The 16,074-nt window shown below is 35.5% G+C and overlaps 1 protein-coding gene across 25 annotated transcripts in view; it reads left to right on the top strand.

Annotated features, from left to right (window-relative positions):
- LOC106875722 (rho guanine nucleotide exchange factor 11) overlaps window positions 1-16,074 on the top strand; it is a 404,455-nt gene that overhangs the window by 169,872 nt on the left and 218,509 nt on the right. For all 25 annotated transcript variants that reach the window (XM_089352417.1, XM_089352437.1, XM_089352419.1 and 22 more), the window contains one exon: window positions 3,711-3,768. In XM_089352417.1, the coding sequence (XP_089208543.1) occupies window positions 3,711-3,768 (58 nt within the window). The remainder of the gene's footprint in view (window positions 1-3,710; window positions 3,769-16,074) is intronic.

Below are 16,074 nucleotides of genomic sequence, written 5' to 3' on the forward strand. Positions count from 1 at the left end.
ATTTGATATTGTCTAATTGCAATAAAGTCTGGTATGCTGTATTTGTCAAACTAGGTTTATCATTTTTTCATATGTTGAAGTTTATGTCCCATCAGATACCTCGTAACATCATTAACTTTACATTAAACCCATTTATGAATTTAGATAATTTAATTGTTCCAACAATGGTGAAGAAAAATCTATAATTTCTTTGAAATCAACTGTGTTTGTTGACTAGTAATTACTATAATTTTCATGCGTGTGTGTGAGTCTAGATAGAGAGATAGCCACACACACATGCATACATGCACACACATATGCATACACATGTACACACATACATACATACCTCTATAATATATATATATTTATTTATATAAAAATTGGTTTACAGACACATCCACACACATGTAGACATCGTTATTATTTTTGCTGTTGTTTTGCATGCATGGGTTGGACAAGATTCATTAAAGCTGATTTTCTATCACTGGACGCCCTTCTTGCCAGTCACCACCTGCTTCCAAGTAAAGAAATATTTCCTTGTCCTTCAAGCATGGACCAGAGAATGGCTAGATAGATTTTTATGAAAGATTGCAAATGAATAGCACTATTTGTTACGACAGTGGTGTTTGTTAACAGTCAGTATGTGATGTCCAGCATAGAAGACATACATACACACTTATGTATGCATGTTCATGTGTTTGTATGTATATGTGTGTATCTGTCCATATGTATGTGGGTGCAAGTATGATTGGATGTATGGTTAAGAAGTTCACTTCCCATCTATGTGATTTGGGGTTCAGTCTCACTGTGTAGCACCTTATATACTTCTACTGTAACTGCAGGCCAACCAAAGTCTTGCGAGCAAACTTGGTACACAGAAGCTGAAAGTGGGGCATCGTATATATATATATATATATATATATGTATGTATGTATGTATATATATATATATAATGATTTCAAATTTTGGCACACGTATGTGCACACACATACACATATTTGTGCACACATGCACACATTATATCACATATTGTATATACACAATTTAAGGCAGTGAACTGACAGAACCATTAGCATGCCAGGCAAAATGCTTAGTGGTATTTTGTCTGTCTTCATGTTCTGAGTTCAAATTCTGCTGATGTTGACTTTGCCTTTCTTTCTTGATAAAACAAGTACCAGCTGAATACTGGAGTCAATATAATTCACTTACTTTCTCCCCAGTCAAGTACTAGGCTTGATGATATCAGCTAATTCCCCCCCTTCAAATTTGCTGGCCTTGTGCCTAAATCAGAAGCCATTCTTCAAAGATGATATATATATATATATATTATATATTATATATATATATATATATTATATATTATATATATATATATATATATATATATATATATATATATATATATATATATATATATATATATATATATATATATACACACACACACACACACCCATATACACATTGATGCTTCATGTGATAGGCTTGTGTGTGTGTAGATAGATATATTTATTCTAATATATTGATGACAAGTATACTTTCATCATTGTCACCGCCATCTCCCATACCAACCTGCAACCCATATTCACCCTCACTCCTGGTTCCTCTGTCCCCACTCACACTTTCTCCGCTTGTACTTGAAGGTTCACCCAGTTACCCCATCACCACTATTTTTATCTCTTCCCAGCTCCATCCTTGTCATCACTACCCTCACTCTTCTATAATTTGAGTAGCCATGTAGCTCCTTTATAGCAAGAAACCTGCTCTCCTCAGGCTCCTTCTCTCATACTTCAACCCATCATCTGTTAGCATAAAAGCCACCTTTCTTGGGTTTCATAATCTTGCAAGCTACATGGCGACTTCACTAAGGTTGGGGTCATGATAAAAGTATCCAGGACATAATGTAAAGTGGTTGGTGTTAGGAAGGGCATTCAACAGTTGAAACCTTCTGAAACAGACAGCGGAGCATAATGCAATCCTTGAACTCATCATTTCCTGTGAAACTAGCCAGTCTGTGCTAGTATGGAATATGGTTGTTAAATGATGATGATTATATTCTACCATTTTATTCAAAAGTACCATTGACTGAATAAGATGGTTCAGTTTTCTCAAAAGACAGAAAGGCAAGTTCTTATTGTTATAAATTCTTCTCAAAATGCATCGATCAAACAGGAAAATTTTGTTTTGTATGACAGATCAAGGATATTGATGTTGGTATTTTTCTTTCACATCTTTCAAATTGTATTTGTAAATGCTTAATCCTAGATGATCTTATCATCATCATTCATACGTGTCTGCAGTTAAGAAGCTTGTTCCCCTAGTATGCAGTCTTGAGTACAGTCCCACTGTGTGGCACCTTGAGCAAGTGTCCTCTGCTATAGTTCCTTACTGTGAGTGAGTTCTGGCAAATAGAAACTGAAGGAAGCCCAGCATACACACATACACATATACATACATACATGTATATACACACACAGATACAACATATATAAATACACACACACATATATATATATACACACACGCACATATATCTACATACATGTGCATACATACACGCATGCATGCTTGCATGTGTACCCTTTTCTTGACATCATGAAATGGTTGTAAATGAGCATCACCATCATACAAGTGATGTTGCTTGTTTCTAGTCTTCTCTGAGAAACATGTCTGGCCATGGGGTAAATACTACCTTGCTTGGAAACAGCTGAGGGTTGATGATAGGAAGACCACCCAGTTGTAGGAAATCTGCCTCAACAAATTCTGTCTAACCAATGTAAACATGGTGAAGTGGATGTTACACAATGATGACAGAGAGGATTAGGAGGTTGATAATGACAGTGACAGTAATGATTTGTACAAATCTGTAAGCATCCTTGACTTCATCCCAAATAAAAAGTAAAAATAAACTGAAATAAAAAAAAGCCTCCTGACTGCTTGACATGAAGTCACTCACCCTGGTATCTTTTGGCCTAGATATGCTGTACCTTCACTGTCTTTTTTACTGCTACAACAGTACCCTCTCTTCTTGGAGCTAACTGATCTTATGCCATGTTCACTCAAATTCATTTGACTCACCTGTCTCCTATATTTTGCTCTTTCCCTTTTCTACCCCCAGGCTTTGCACTAGTCACTACACCCACGCCTTCCCCCTTCAGAACATCAGTCTTCTGGAACTCCTTTACTACTCATGTTTTTGTTGTGGCTGTGAATTTGCAGTTGTCGGAGAGCATCAACTGTATAGATCTGACAGAGGATGCATGAAGGCCGGGAGCAAAACCTCTGTCTGTCTGTCTGTCTGCTGTCTGTTTGTCTGTCTGCTGTCTGTTTGTCTGTCTGCTGTCTGTTTGTCTGTCTGCTGTCTGTTTGTCTGTCTGTCTCTCTTTCTCTCTCTCTCTTTCTCTCTCTCTCTCTCCAAACTGTTACAAGAAAATCCTGAAAATATTATGTTATTACACTCTTCTATAATTTTACTGAAATAAAATGGCAGTATATTAAATTTGTTTTTCATTCCTGAATTGCAAATACTTCATTATAAAGAAGTAATGACAAATTCTTGTAATTTTGCTTTTGAAAAAAAACTAACAAACAAAACAAAAGACTTGTACTTAAAAAAAATCTTCATTCATTTCATTGAGAGGGATTCAATACAGATGTTCCTCTCCAATTTGGTGCTTCCTATTTGGTTCAAAGATAATTTTGATTGTTCTTTTTCTCATATTCTACAGGTGAATGGTACTTCAGCATTAAGTTTAAACCACATTGAAGTTGTCAACCTCATCAAATGTAAGTCAAGACATTTTGCTTTCATTTATAAAAAATGGTTTCATTTTCATAAAGATTTTTTTTCAGATTGATGTGACTTGTAACTTAATGTTTCCAAGCCAACAAAATTTATTTTATCAAAATTAATTGATGTTATCATCACCACCATCAAATTTATAATGGTCTTCATTCTTTAATGTTATCATAACTTACATAGATTTATCTACTTGTTTATTAAATTACTCCAGATCTGCATAACACCTCTTTTCCCTGTCTTCATTATATTATCAATGTAGTAACTCTATATCCTCTATCTTGTGCAATGATTAGTGAATAAGGATTATAGCATGATATATTCATAACATCATATATATATTAACTATGTAATGTGAATAGTCTGGCTGCATATTTGAACTGCACTATATGCACCTATGATTACTGGCAGTAACTGCAAATGGTAGTTAGGTTATCTTACCTAGGTAATCTAATTAGTGTCTAATGTAAATTGGGTAGAAATAATTTCATGACAAAAGAGATTTCTCTGCATAAGAACCATTAGGTTGTATGATCTATAGGAAAAGCCTTGCACATTGAAGGCAGATCTGTAGCAAATCAGCAGAAATATTTTGAGGGGTTTTGTCGTGAGCGTTGTGTAAAAAAGAGAAGTGAGGATTTGTTCTTAAGTATATCTGTTGGAACTGAGAGCAACATGCAAGATTCTAGAACATAGGCACAGACAGGCATAGCTGTGTGGTTAAGAAGTTTGCTTCCTAATCATGTGGTTTTAGTTTCAGTCCCATTGCATGGCACCCTTAGCAAGTATCTTCTACTATGACTCTTGGCTGACCAAAGCTTTGTGGGTGGATTTCATTGACCGAGACTAAAAGCAGCCCATTATATATATATAGGGTGTTCAGGCTAAATTTGATTGTTTGCATGAGAGGAAAAGAAAATACAATATCCCTTCAAAAAATAAAATGTATTTTTTAAAAAATTGAAAAAAATATTAACTAGATTATGTCTAGAAGATGACCATTTACTCAAAGTAGCTGCCCTCAGCTTCCACCAGAGCCTCAAAATAACTCTGGTACTTGGCACATGTGTTCCTCACTAAGATCATATTCAAACACCTCCTTAATCTTTGGACACTAGCTTGGCCTTAGTGTTGCAAGCAGAATGCTTGGCGTCTTTCTCAGCTGTGCCCCATATGCAATAATCCATGGGATTACAATTGGGAGAATTTAGAAGCCAGAAATTGATGCTGGTGAAGTTATAGAAATTTTCTGACAACCATCTCTGGCTCTTTCTGGAAGGAGCTGAATCCTGTTACCACACATATGGCCTTCCAGCAGCAACTCTTTCCAGTCAAGGATTGACTACAGTCTCCAGCAGCTTCACATAGCCATCTGAACTGAGTTTAAGGCCCTGCTCAAAGTTGTGGGGATGAATTCTGGCATGTGAACACTGTCATGTTGCCTACTGTGTCCTTTCCTACTGGTCACAGCTTCATAGCCTCCATTGCAGCTGTCCATGTCATGTCTTGCAGTCTTTATAGTGTTCACAGAGCATCGGGAAACAGTCATGATGTCAGCATTTTGACACCTGGCATAAATCATTATGATACAGGTATCTATTTTCCAATATTCAGATGGCTTCCAGTCCCCCAAGTCAGTTAACTTTTTCTCAACTACAACTATAAACTTTATGATCTCCAACACCATTGACTATTCACCAATGCATCAAGCTGTTCTTAAAAAAAAAATTAAAAAGACGAAACACAAAAAAAAAAATGTCAAATTTAGCCCAAACACTGTAAGTATGTATGTGTGTGTGTGTGTGTGTGTGTGTGTGTGTGAGTGGTGTGTTTCTGTTTCATTATCTTTGCATGGTGGTTGTAAATGAGTGTAACTAGCATTATTCATTTTGAATCTTCTGTGAAAACACTTTTGACCATGGGGGAAATATTACCTTTCTTGGAAACAGGTAATAGCTGATGATAGGAAGGGCGTCTAGCATTAGAAAATTTGCCTCAATAAACTCCATCCAACCCATGCAAGCATGGAAAAGTGGACAATGTTTATTATAGTGTTAGATGTTAGAATGTCTTAAAGAAAGACAAGGAAGTTGTCATGGAGTCAGATGAAAAGAAGCTAGCTATTATATAGGTCCATCCATTATTAACTCTTATTTATATGAAACTCATTAATTGTCATTAAGTTAGGATTATTCTTTTCTCTTGCCAACCCTTACACAAGTAAGAGTTGGTGACAATAAGGGCATCTTGCTGTAAAATGTGTCATCAATAATTATATTCAACACATGTTAGCATGGGGGGGGGGATGGGTGTTGTGGTGGTGGTGGTTATGATGATGATGTTGATGTAGTAGCAGCAGCAGCAGCAGTAGTAGTAACAGTTGTAGTAGTAGTAGTGTCTCTTTTCTGGTTTGGTCTGGAGGAAGGCTCATGACCTTCACAGCCCTTCTGAGACTGGTGAGATTGATGATATAAATAGGGAACATTGAACAAATTAAATTGAAATAGAATAAAGAGAAACAAAGAACATATACAGGAAACATGGATTTATGTCCCATCTGGTGCTCTTTCTCTTTCTGGTCTAGCTTTAGATAATTGTGCTAGTAGGAACCCTACTTTATTTTCTCTGAAAATAAAGAGAATTAAACTAAATGACAGTTGTAGTTTAGGAATTGTGATCTGTGAACCTATCATAGCGGTTTGATTTCCTGTAAATCTATACATTATTCTTATTACATTTAGAACACACTGCTTCATCATTTCATTCAGTTATTCATTATACATATTGGTTAGTGTAGTATTTACCTCTGTATTTTACTATCAAACTTGTTTTCTAAATAGATTCATCACTAAGATATAACACTGGTTAACAGAGCTTTCAGATTGATATCCATGCATACTTATTAACTTATATACACATTTTAGCATAGTGTGTGTGTGTGTGATATAAAAAAAAATGCCGCTGTATTGTTTATAATTGGTGCAGACATGCCTATGTTGATAAGTGCATGCATAGCTATGCACTTTGCTTCCCAACTATATAGTTTTGAGTTCAGTCTCACACTGTGACACCTTGGTCAGGAGTCTTCTAATCCCTTGTGTGTGTATTTGGCTGACAGAAACTGAAAGAAGCCTCCCCCCCACACACACACGTATAAGAAGTTGAGATGACAAAGGAATAAACAATTATCTTATGAACTTCATTAGCTTACAGCTGTTTCTGCTACAGAATGCAGTGGACTCATAGTTGAGTGCTTGAGTATCACTTTATAACTTCACAGGTACTCAACTATGGTTTTAGGCTCCAATGAAGCTATAAGATACTCAGACACACAATTGACTCCACTGCAGCCTGTAGCAGAAACAGCTGTAAGCTAATGAAGTTCGTAAGATAATTGTTTATTCCCTTGCCATCTCAATTTCTTATTACTGCTCTGTAGCTAACTAACACTTTATTTTGAAGCATATGTATATTGAATTCTGGCCCAGGTTATTAGTATCACAAATCCCTGAGTAAAATACTAAAATTAAAAAAATCTCTCTTTTTCTCTCTCTATCTATATGTGTGTGTGTATATATGTTGTGAGCCCTTACCTTGCTCATAAGCCAGTAATGGTTGTCAATATGAAGAACATCCAGCTGTGAGAAATCTGTCTCAGTAAACTCCATCTATGAAAAAGTGAGCATTAAAACAATGATGATGATTATCTTTTGCTTTGAATATCTTTTGGTAGCTCTCAGTATTTTAAAAGTCTTGCTTCGAATTAATTATAATGATGCAAATGATATCTGTTCGTAGTATATATTCTTCATGATTCTATTCAGCATATACCCAGGACTTAATTAATTACAACTTTCAAGGTATCGGATTCATTCTGCACATCCGTTCTTCAATATGTCATGTACTTCAGGTCTGCTAGTTTTAACTAAAAACTCGAATTCTTTTAATGGAGTTGAAATAAGAGTAATTAATAGCTTGAGTAAACAGGAAAAGAATGTTAGTAAAATACTTTTGTTAAGTTTACTTGGCTTGAATCATTTCTGCTCTTTCATTTATTCATTTTTAGCTCTGTGGGTTTTTTCCCTTCGGCTAGTATGTGTTAGATGAATATGTTTTTCGGGCATTGTACAGCTAGATGTCCTTCCTGTTGGATGCTCTAATCTGTTTTATTTTTCAACTAAGTGATCTTCTTATTCCACATTTTTGAAGCATGAAACAAGCAAGTGACTTATTGACAGGACAAGTGACACAAAACCACCACTTGAGCCGTGTAATCTTTGTTTACGTGAGCAAACACACATGTGCATGTGCACACACAAATACACATGAATGTGTATGTAATATAAATATATATCATGTATATATAAATGTATATATGTTTCTTAGATAACGTATATATATATATATATACATGTGTGTGTTTGTGTATAGATTTATACAATATGTGTATGTATATATATATGTGTGTGTGTGTGTGTATTTATACACACATACACACACACACACACACACACACAAATATAATCATATATGTAGGAGTGGCTGTGTGGTAAGTATCTTGCTTACCAACCACATAGTTCCGGGTTCAGTCCCACTGCGTGGCACGTTGAGCAAGTGTCTTCTACTATAGCCTCAGGCTGACCAAAGCCTTGTGAGTGGATTTGGTAGACGGAAACTGAAAAGAAGCCCGTCATATATGTATATATATATATATATGTGTATTTGTGTGTCTGTGTTTGTCCCTCCCAACATCACTTGACAACCGATGCTGGTGTGTTTACGTCCCCGTAACTTAGCGGTTCAGCAAAAGAGACCGATAGAATAAGTACTAGGCTTACAAAGAATAAGTCCTGGGATCGATTTGCTCGACTAAAGGCGGTGCTCCAGCATGGCCGCAGTCAAATGACTGAAACAAGTAAAGAGTAAAGATATATATATATATATATGTATGTATGTATATATGATGTATGTGTGTGTGTATATTATATATATATATATATATATATATATATATATATATATATATATACATATCATCATCGTTTAACGTCCGCTTTCCATGCTAGCATGGGTTGGACGATTTGACTGAGGACTGGTGAAACCGGATGGCAACACCAGGCTCCAAATATACATATACATATACACACACACACACACACACACACACACACACACACATATATCGCACATGCACACACACACACACACACACACACACACACACACACACACTCAATCACTCACACATACACACACGATGGGTTTCTCTTTGGTTTCTTTCTACCAAGAGGAGTAGCCTACACTTGAAAAAGCAAATTATTTTACTTTGTAGTCATTTGCACTTAAGCAGTTTCTGAGATAACCAGTGTTGATAATGTAGAGATCAATTAAACATTGGTTGGATGTTATGTTGGCTGGAGAGAATGTTGGTAGTGATGTACAAGAAATATGCTTAGTGGAGTATTGTACATATTTGAAAGAATTGTTTAAATATTCTAAATAATATTGGCACAACATCCGCAAACTATGATTAATGGTAGGGTGGGTTTATTTATAGATTTATTGATATACATATCTATTTGTATTGCATATATGTATGCACACATATCTATACACTAGTTTCTGTTTTTATTAATGCCTCCTATAATTTTATTGATCCTGCACTTTTGTGCTAGAATTTTGAGCCAAAATTTTTTCATATCCTGATTTTTTAATCATTGCTAAGAATCACAAGGATCTACAAAACATCTGTGGCTTGAATTTTCTTTTAAGATACTGGGTACATGCTAAACATCTACCCTTTAATTATGAATAGCCTGTATTTTTTTAATACCATTTAACATCTGAAAACCTTTTCTGATGTTTATGTCGTGTTGTCTACACTTGGGACCAATCTGTATATCACTTATAGATGCATTCCTTTGCTAATACGTTTTATCCATAATACTTTTTTTTTCTTTTGCCAATTAGCTTAACTAATTACTGTACCATATTTAGTACTTTTGAGTTAGCACTCTTGTCTATTTACCAATTTATTTGATGCTTTCAGAAAACAGACACTCTTGCAATGAAAGACAATGTTCTCTAAATTTGTTTATTTGAGCCAGTCTTCTGTTAACACTTAATGCTATCGCTATCATACAACTACATTTCTCTTCGGTAAAGATACCTTTCTGTCTCCACTTACTCCTTGAGAGGAAAGGAGATATTTTTTTCTCTCTCCTGGTATCACATCATAATCTAGTAGCCTATTTAAGGCAAGCGGACACATTCCATTCTTGTGATGAGCTATATGTATTTTACTTATCTTTGCTCTACTTTCTAACCATAACATAATCTGCTTATTTAAGAGATAAATAATTCATATCAATAGGTTTAAGCAAATTCAAATAGTCTCTTTAAATCACTTCTACATTCAAGTTCATACATTTATGTTTACATATATTTTTATTTCATATACATAGAGAGTATGCTTTTTAAATTGAAACATTATTATTGTCTATAAAGCCTACCTTGTCACTACTGACACTGTTTACATAACTTATATACCCCATGTATTTGTATTTTATTAAATCCATGAATGTTAGACTAATTTCCTCTTTTATATTTTAAATGCTTATCACATTATTTATGTACTCCTCTCTCCTCCCCGCTGTCAAAATTACAGTTCTCAAGCAAATTTGCTTTTCCCACCAAACCTATATCAATTCACAGACATTCTATTGTTTCCAAGATTTCTCTTGCTTTATTCTTACAACTTCAAATACACTCACTGGACCATCTTGAACAACAGTGGATTGTTGGCAAGTTCAAATATACAGAAAAAGGAAAAGACAACACTTGGACAATACTGTATTGCAGTTTAATATTTAACCTATTATATAACCCTGCCTTTTGTTTACATTCATTTTCCTAAATAAATGAGACTTAGGAGTCAGATACCTCAAGTTCTTGTTTACTTTGAAAATAGCTGGATTTTCCTGTCTTTTATCATCATTGTTTGATTGTCAACTTCTCTACAGAATTTATTGAGGCAGATTTCGTTTTTTTCTGTGATGGGATGCACTTTCAACCACCAAACATTGCTTGTTTCCAATCAAGGTAATACTTCCCCGACTCCTTCAAACATGAACAACAAATATGAATGGACAGGGTTTCACTACAGATTGCAATCAAACAGTACTTCTTGTATAACAGTGATACATGTTTACAATTTGTGCATGATGCCAAGCTAGAAATACAAATGCACACACTTGTATGTGCACACACGGGCACGTGCATGCATACACACACACACACACACACACACACACACACACACACACACACATATGTGTGTATACAAAACAAATGCATATATGATGAACTTCCTGCTGTTCTCATCTGCCAAATCCACCCACAATCACATGGTATAGGTCAGCCCAGGCCTATAGTTGAAGTCACTTGCTGAAGGTGCCATGCACTAGCACATCACCCAAAACCATGTAATTGCTAAACAGACTTTTGAACTGCACAGCCATACAGATGATAAGCTATAGGACAGTGTTTTAACCTAAGTTCTGTCTACTAAAAATCCAATGTTCAGATTCCATGCTTATGTTTATGCTACCTTAACACCCACACTATAGTAAAAAAAGCTACTTATTAATTCCTCTGGAGTATGTGACTTTCACTAAAAGAAAGCATTTATTAAACTTTCACTGTCTAAAAACTTTAAAATTTTCATTTTAATACATTTTTATCAAAATGTGGTTTTCAAACTTCTTTTATTATTGGAGATTTCAACTACACATTAATTTTCATTCACTACAAGAAAGCAATTTTTGACACTGCAACATTGTTAGTGCTCCTTCTCTGTCTTTGCTCTCTCTGATACACTTTACAATACTACTTTCTACGCATATATCGGTTAAAGCGTTCCTCCAAATTATAAGTTTAATCTAGCATCAGCCAAATTATGTTGATTCCAGTATCCTTTCATATTCTTCATTTTTGAAGAAATAGAAAGTCAAAGCAGAAAAGTGGTTTTAATTTGCTTATGTCAACTATAATCAAATATAAACTTGTCTCAATTTATGTATCAGAAAAATTACACAAATTGGGAATCAAATGTATAAGTATTATTTAGGGATTGGTACAAACTGGGATGCCACCAGTTGTGATGATGAGAGTTCCAGTTGATCCAATTAACAAAACAACCTGCTCATGAAATTAACAAGCAAGCGGTTGAGCACTCCACTGACATGCATACCCATAACATAGTTGTCAGAGAGATTCTGCATGACAGAGTGTGACAAGGCTGGCCCTTTGAAATACAGGTACAACTTGTTTTTGCCAGCTGAGTATACTGGAGCAATGTGAAATGAAGTAACTTGCTCAAGGACACAATGTGCCACCAGGAATTGAACTCAACCTTATGATTGTGAGCCGAATACCCTAACCACTAAGCCATGCACCTTCACAGAAACAGTACCCAATGGGCAGGGCAATGTCTCTACTAGTATTGTATAACATGGTTTTATATAAACTATGTCAGTAAAACAAAAGTTTGGGATAGTCATGCCACTTGGTCATGCTCAATTCACGCAGGCAAGGACAACAATCTTTATGATATTGTCCCTTCACCTGACCTCCTTTTGCACCTTACACTCTTTCTATTTTGACATCTGTCCTACATAGTTTTTGTATTGACGAATTTATTTCCTCCAATGCCATCAATAAGATTAACTGATATTTTTAGATCTCAATAAATTATTTGAGAATCAAGAGTGTATATTATTATCATTACATAGGATTGTTATTGGTTCAGTTGATGGATGATTGAATTGTAGAAATAGATGTTAGGAAATGATCCTTCAACATTGTTAAAAGTCGTGTCAAGAAATGAAAAAAAAAAAGAAAGAAAGCTTTTATTTATGCTTTTATTGGAATTATTTATTGATTTTTTTTTTTTTTGGTTAACAAATTATCTAAAGGTTAAAACAAAGAAACAGCCAGACAGTCATTATTTCATTTGAGTGATTTTGTGTGTGTGTGTGTGTGTATATGATGATGAATGATGATTGCATGGAGATGATTTCATTTCTCTCTTATGATGTAGGTATATTAGTAGTGTAGGCGTGTGTGTATGTAAAAGAGAGTATATGATTATGTGGATGTCTGTTTGTGCATGTGTGGACATTTTCCACTTGTTATATCTATGTGTGTACAAGCATAGATCCATGCTTGCGCACACACTAGGAGCACGCGCGCGCACACACACATACCCTCTCTCTTCTCAAGTGTGTGTCTCCTTTTTACATTTCCTGCTATTTCTTTTTCCTTTTTTTTCTGTCTACCTTACACTTCTCTACACTGTCTACCTTACACGTCTGTCTGTCTGTCTCTGTCGTGTATTTGTTAGGTAGTTTTATTTAAAGATATTACACATCTCAAAAGCAGCTTGCTTCATATTCATCCTGTAATCTTACTTGCAAGGAATAAATAGATTTTTGATGTGTTTTACAAAATAATTCTTGTCCTCATTTCTTCATTAGACAATCCTTGTTAATTGTTCCTCTGTTGGAACAATAATCTTACTATATTTTCTCTGAAGACTTACAACAACCATTTTGTTTGTTCTCTCCTTCTTACCCATCTTATCACATTGATATTTGAGACATTTTAACTTAAACTTCTGTATTCATCTGTTGGAAGGCTCTGCTTTTTTTTTTTTTCTTTTTTTGTTAATTTTATTTATATGTAATCTTTTAATAGACAATTCTGAAAGCTACTTTGTATACTAACTGCAGTAAAACTGTTCATGGTTGTGTGTGTGTGTGTGTGTGTGTGTGTGTGTGTGTGTGTGTGTGTGTGTGTGTGTGTGTGTGTATGCATGCATGCGCGCGTGTGCGTGCTTTACCAACACATTTCTAAGTCCATACTTTGCATTTAATTTCTGGGCTTCAATTAGATTTTTCTTTCTGAACCTGGACGGTGGTATGTCTAAGTCAGTGGTGGTAGATAGGAACAGCTGTAAAAGTAGTGCCTTCATATTAGTAACCATCAATGCCTCAACCAAGGTAGGGCAGTTGCATTTCTTCAAGCATCTACAGGTTTTTCTTGGGAATGTTTCACGCATTAGTACAAGTTGGAGACAGGAATGGCATTTTAGACACACATTGGGATTGTGTGGTATTAACAACAGGAGTGGTAAGCTGTAAAAGCTTCACAAGCCTGCTCAGACAGTTCCAAGTCTGACAAGTGTTGCGTGGATTTCTCAAATACACTCATATAGACATGAAGCAACTACATCAGGTCCTCCAGATTATATTTAGACAGCATATTTGTTAGGTCAGTGCATAGAGATAGTGTAGGGGGTCCACACTTTTCAACTGCATAGGTGTCCTAGATAGTATGCACAAACTGGCATCTATTTGCTGGAGGCTGAACATCTCATTCTTGGTGTGCAAAATGTATAGCAATGGGATTAGCAAATTAATTAAGCTGCTGTTAGTGGTGGGAGAGATAACCAAAAACTAGTGATGAGTCACTCTGAAGTGTAGAATATATATATATATATATATATATATATATATATATATATATATATATATACATATAGTGAAGGCACATATCCTAGTGGTTTGGGTGTTGCACTCATGACTACTAGATCATGAGTTTGATTCCTGGACTGGGTAGTGTGTTGTGTTCTCAGGCAAAACACTTCATTTGATGTTGCTCTGTGATCATTTTGACATCTGATGCGTGACACACTTGTGCAACTGTACAGGCAAAGTCCATTTGATGGTTGGGAGTGGTTGAGGGGAGGGGGCTAATGTACAACACATACATTTGGTCACTATAAACAAATCATCTGTGCAAGTTGTTCAGCAAAAAGACGAACACTCATACGTTGCCTTCAACGAGGTATTTCATCATAGAAAAGAATAAATAAATGTGGGATTAAGTGAGCTAAGATGTTTTGACCAATGATTTGTGACCATTTTTTGTTAATGCCTAACACGAAAGCGGCATTGTTAGAACTGAGATATGTGCTCTTAAACATAAGGGGTAGACACCTGCTATTAGTCAACCTCACTTTGCTCAACTGTTATGAACCAACAGCAGTAATGAACTTGAGAGATTGCAGTGATCTTTTATGCCTTTCTTCACAACTGTCATGGTCCGTGGTAGTAGAGGAAAGTACTGCAAAAAGTCAACAAAAATAAAGGAGAGTTGGCTATAAGTTGTTGTATCAGGGGCATACTGCTTAGTCTGAATGATCTGTTTTAGAAGCTTTATGTATACATGCTCAACTTGTTTGTAAAGGACATCTGCAACTGGCAGTAGAATAGGAAAATTCCTGGTTCTGTGAGTTAGAGAGAAGTACTACTGAAGAAGGGTGAAAACATGGGGTGCATTATTGATAATATCTGGTTTGTAACCCTGCTCATTGCAGAATGGAAGTTCTGAGTTTAGAGCTAGCAAGGGTCAATGTCTTTGCTAGATGTTAACCCTTGTCATCAGTAGTGGAGTCAGAAAAGTACTAGATTGTGTGATTCCAGGCAAATTTAGCCATTACAAGTTCCACCTCATGCTGTACATCATAGACAGCATATGTAACAAACTTGGCTTTGATGAGGCTCTGGTCATTTTTGATTAATCAAGAGCCTTCGATAAGGTTGGCAGGTATTTTCAATGAAGCCAGTTTCAGCCCAATTTTTCCAAGGTTGGATCACTTCTTTGTACAATGACCATTACCAATGATCAGACATAGTGCAACTGTTCTGAATCCTGCTCCTCTTGGCTAAACCAACATCAACTTTGAGAGGGAGGTGCTGCCCTCTAAGGGAAGTGAGAATGGCTCATATAGCCTTAGTAAATGAGCCAACACTCAGCAGGTGCTTGTTGGTTGGGTAATACAGCTGTGAGAGCTTACTTTGTAAGTCGAGACAGTACTGGATCTTTGGGGTACTTTGATTGGGCCTAGGTTGCACTCCTCTTTCTGAGGATGTTATCACATATTTGTGTATTATACATCCTGTCACTCTTCACCCATTTTGATTTCGATGTGAATTACATCAATTTATTAACCTGTCTTTATAACCTTCTCCTGCATCACCCTTGTAACAAAGAAATAATTATGAAATTAGTTAAATATTAATCTCTCTTGCATATAGTCTTTAAAGAAAACATAATACTGCTGTAATCCTATATTAATCTTTAATCCACTGTTAACTTTACATGAATATAAATTTAATGTTTGTGTTCTGTGTGTGTGTTTGTGTAAGAGAAGGGTTTAACCACAATTA

This window comes from Octopus bimaculoides, chromosome 5 (genome assembly GCF_046866305.1).
Source record: "Octopus bimaculoides isolate indiv1 chromosome 5, ASM4686630v1, whole genome shotgun sequence".
NCBI lineage: Eukaryota > Metazoa > Mollusca > Cephalopoda > Octopoda > Octopodidae > Octopus > Octopus bimaculoides.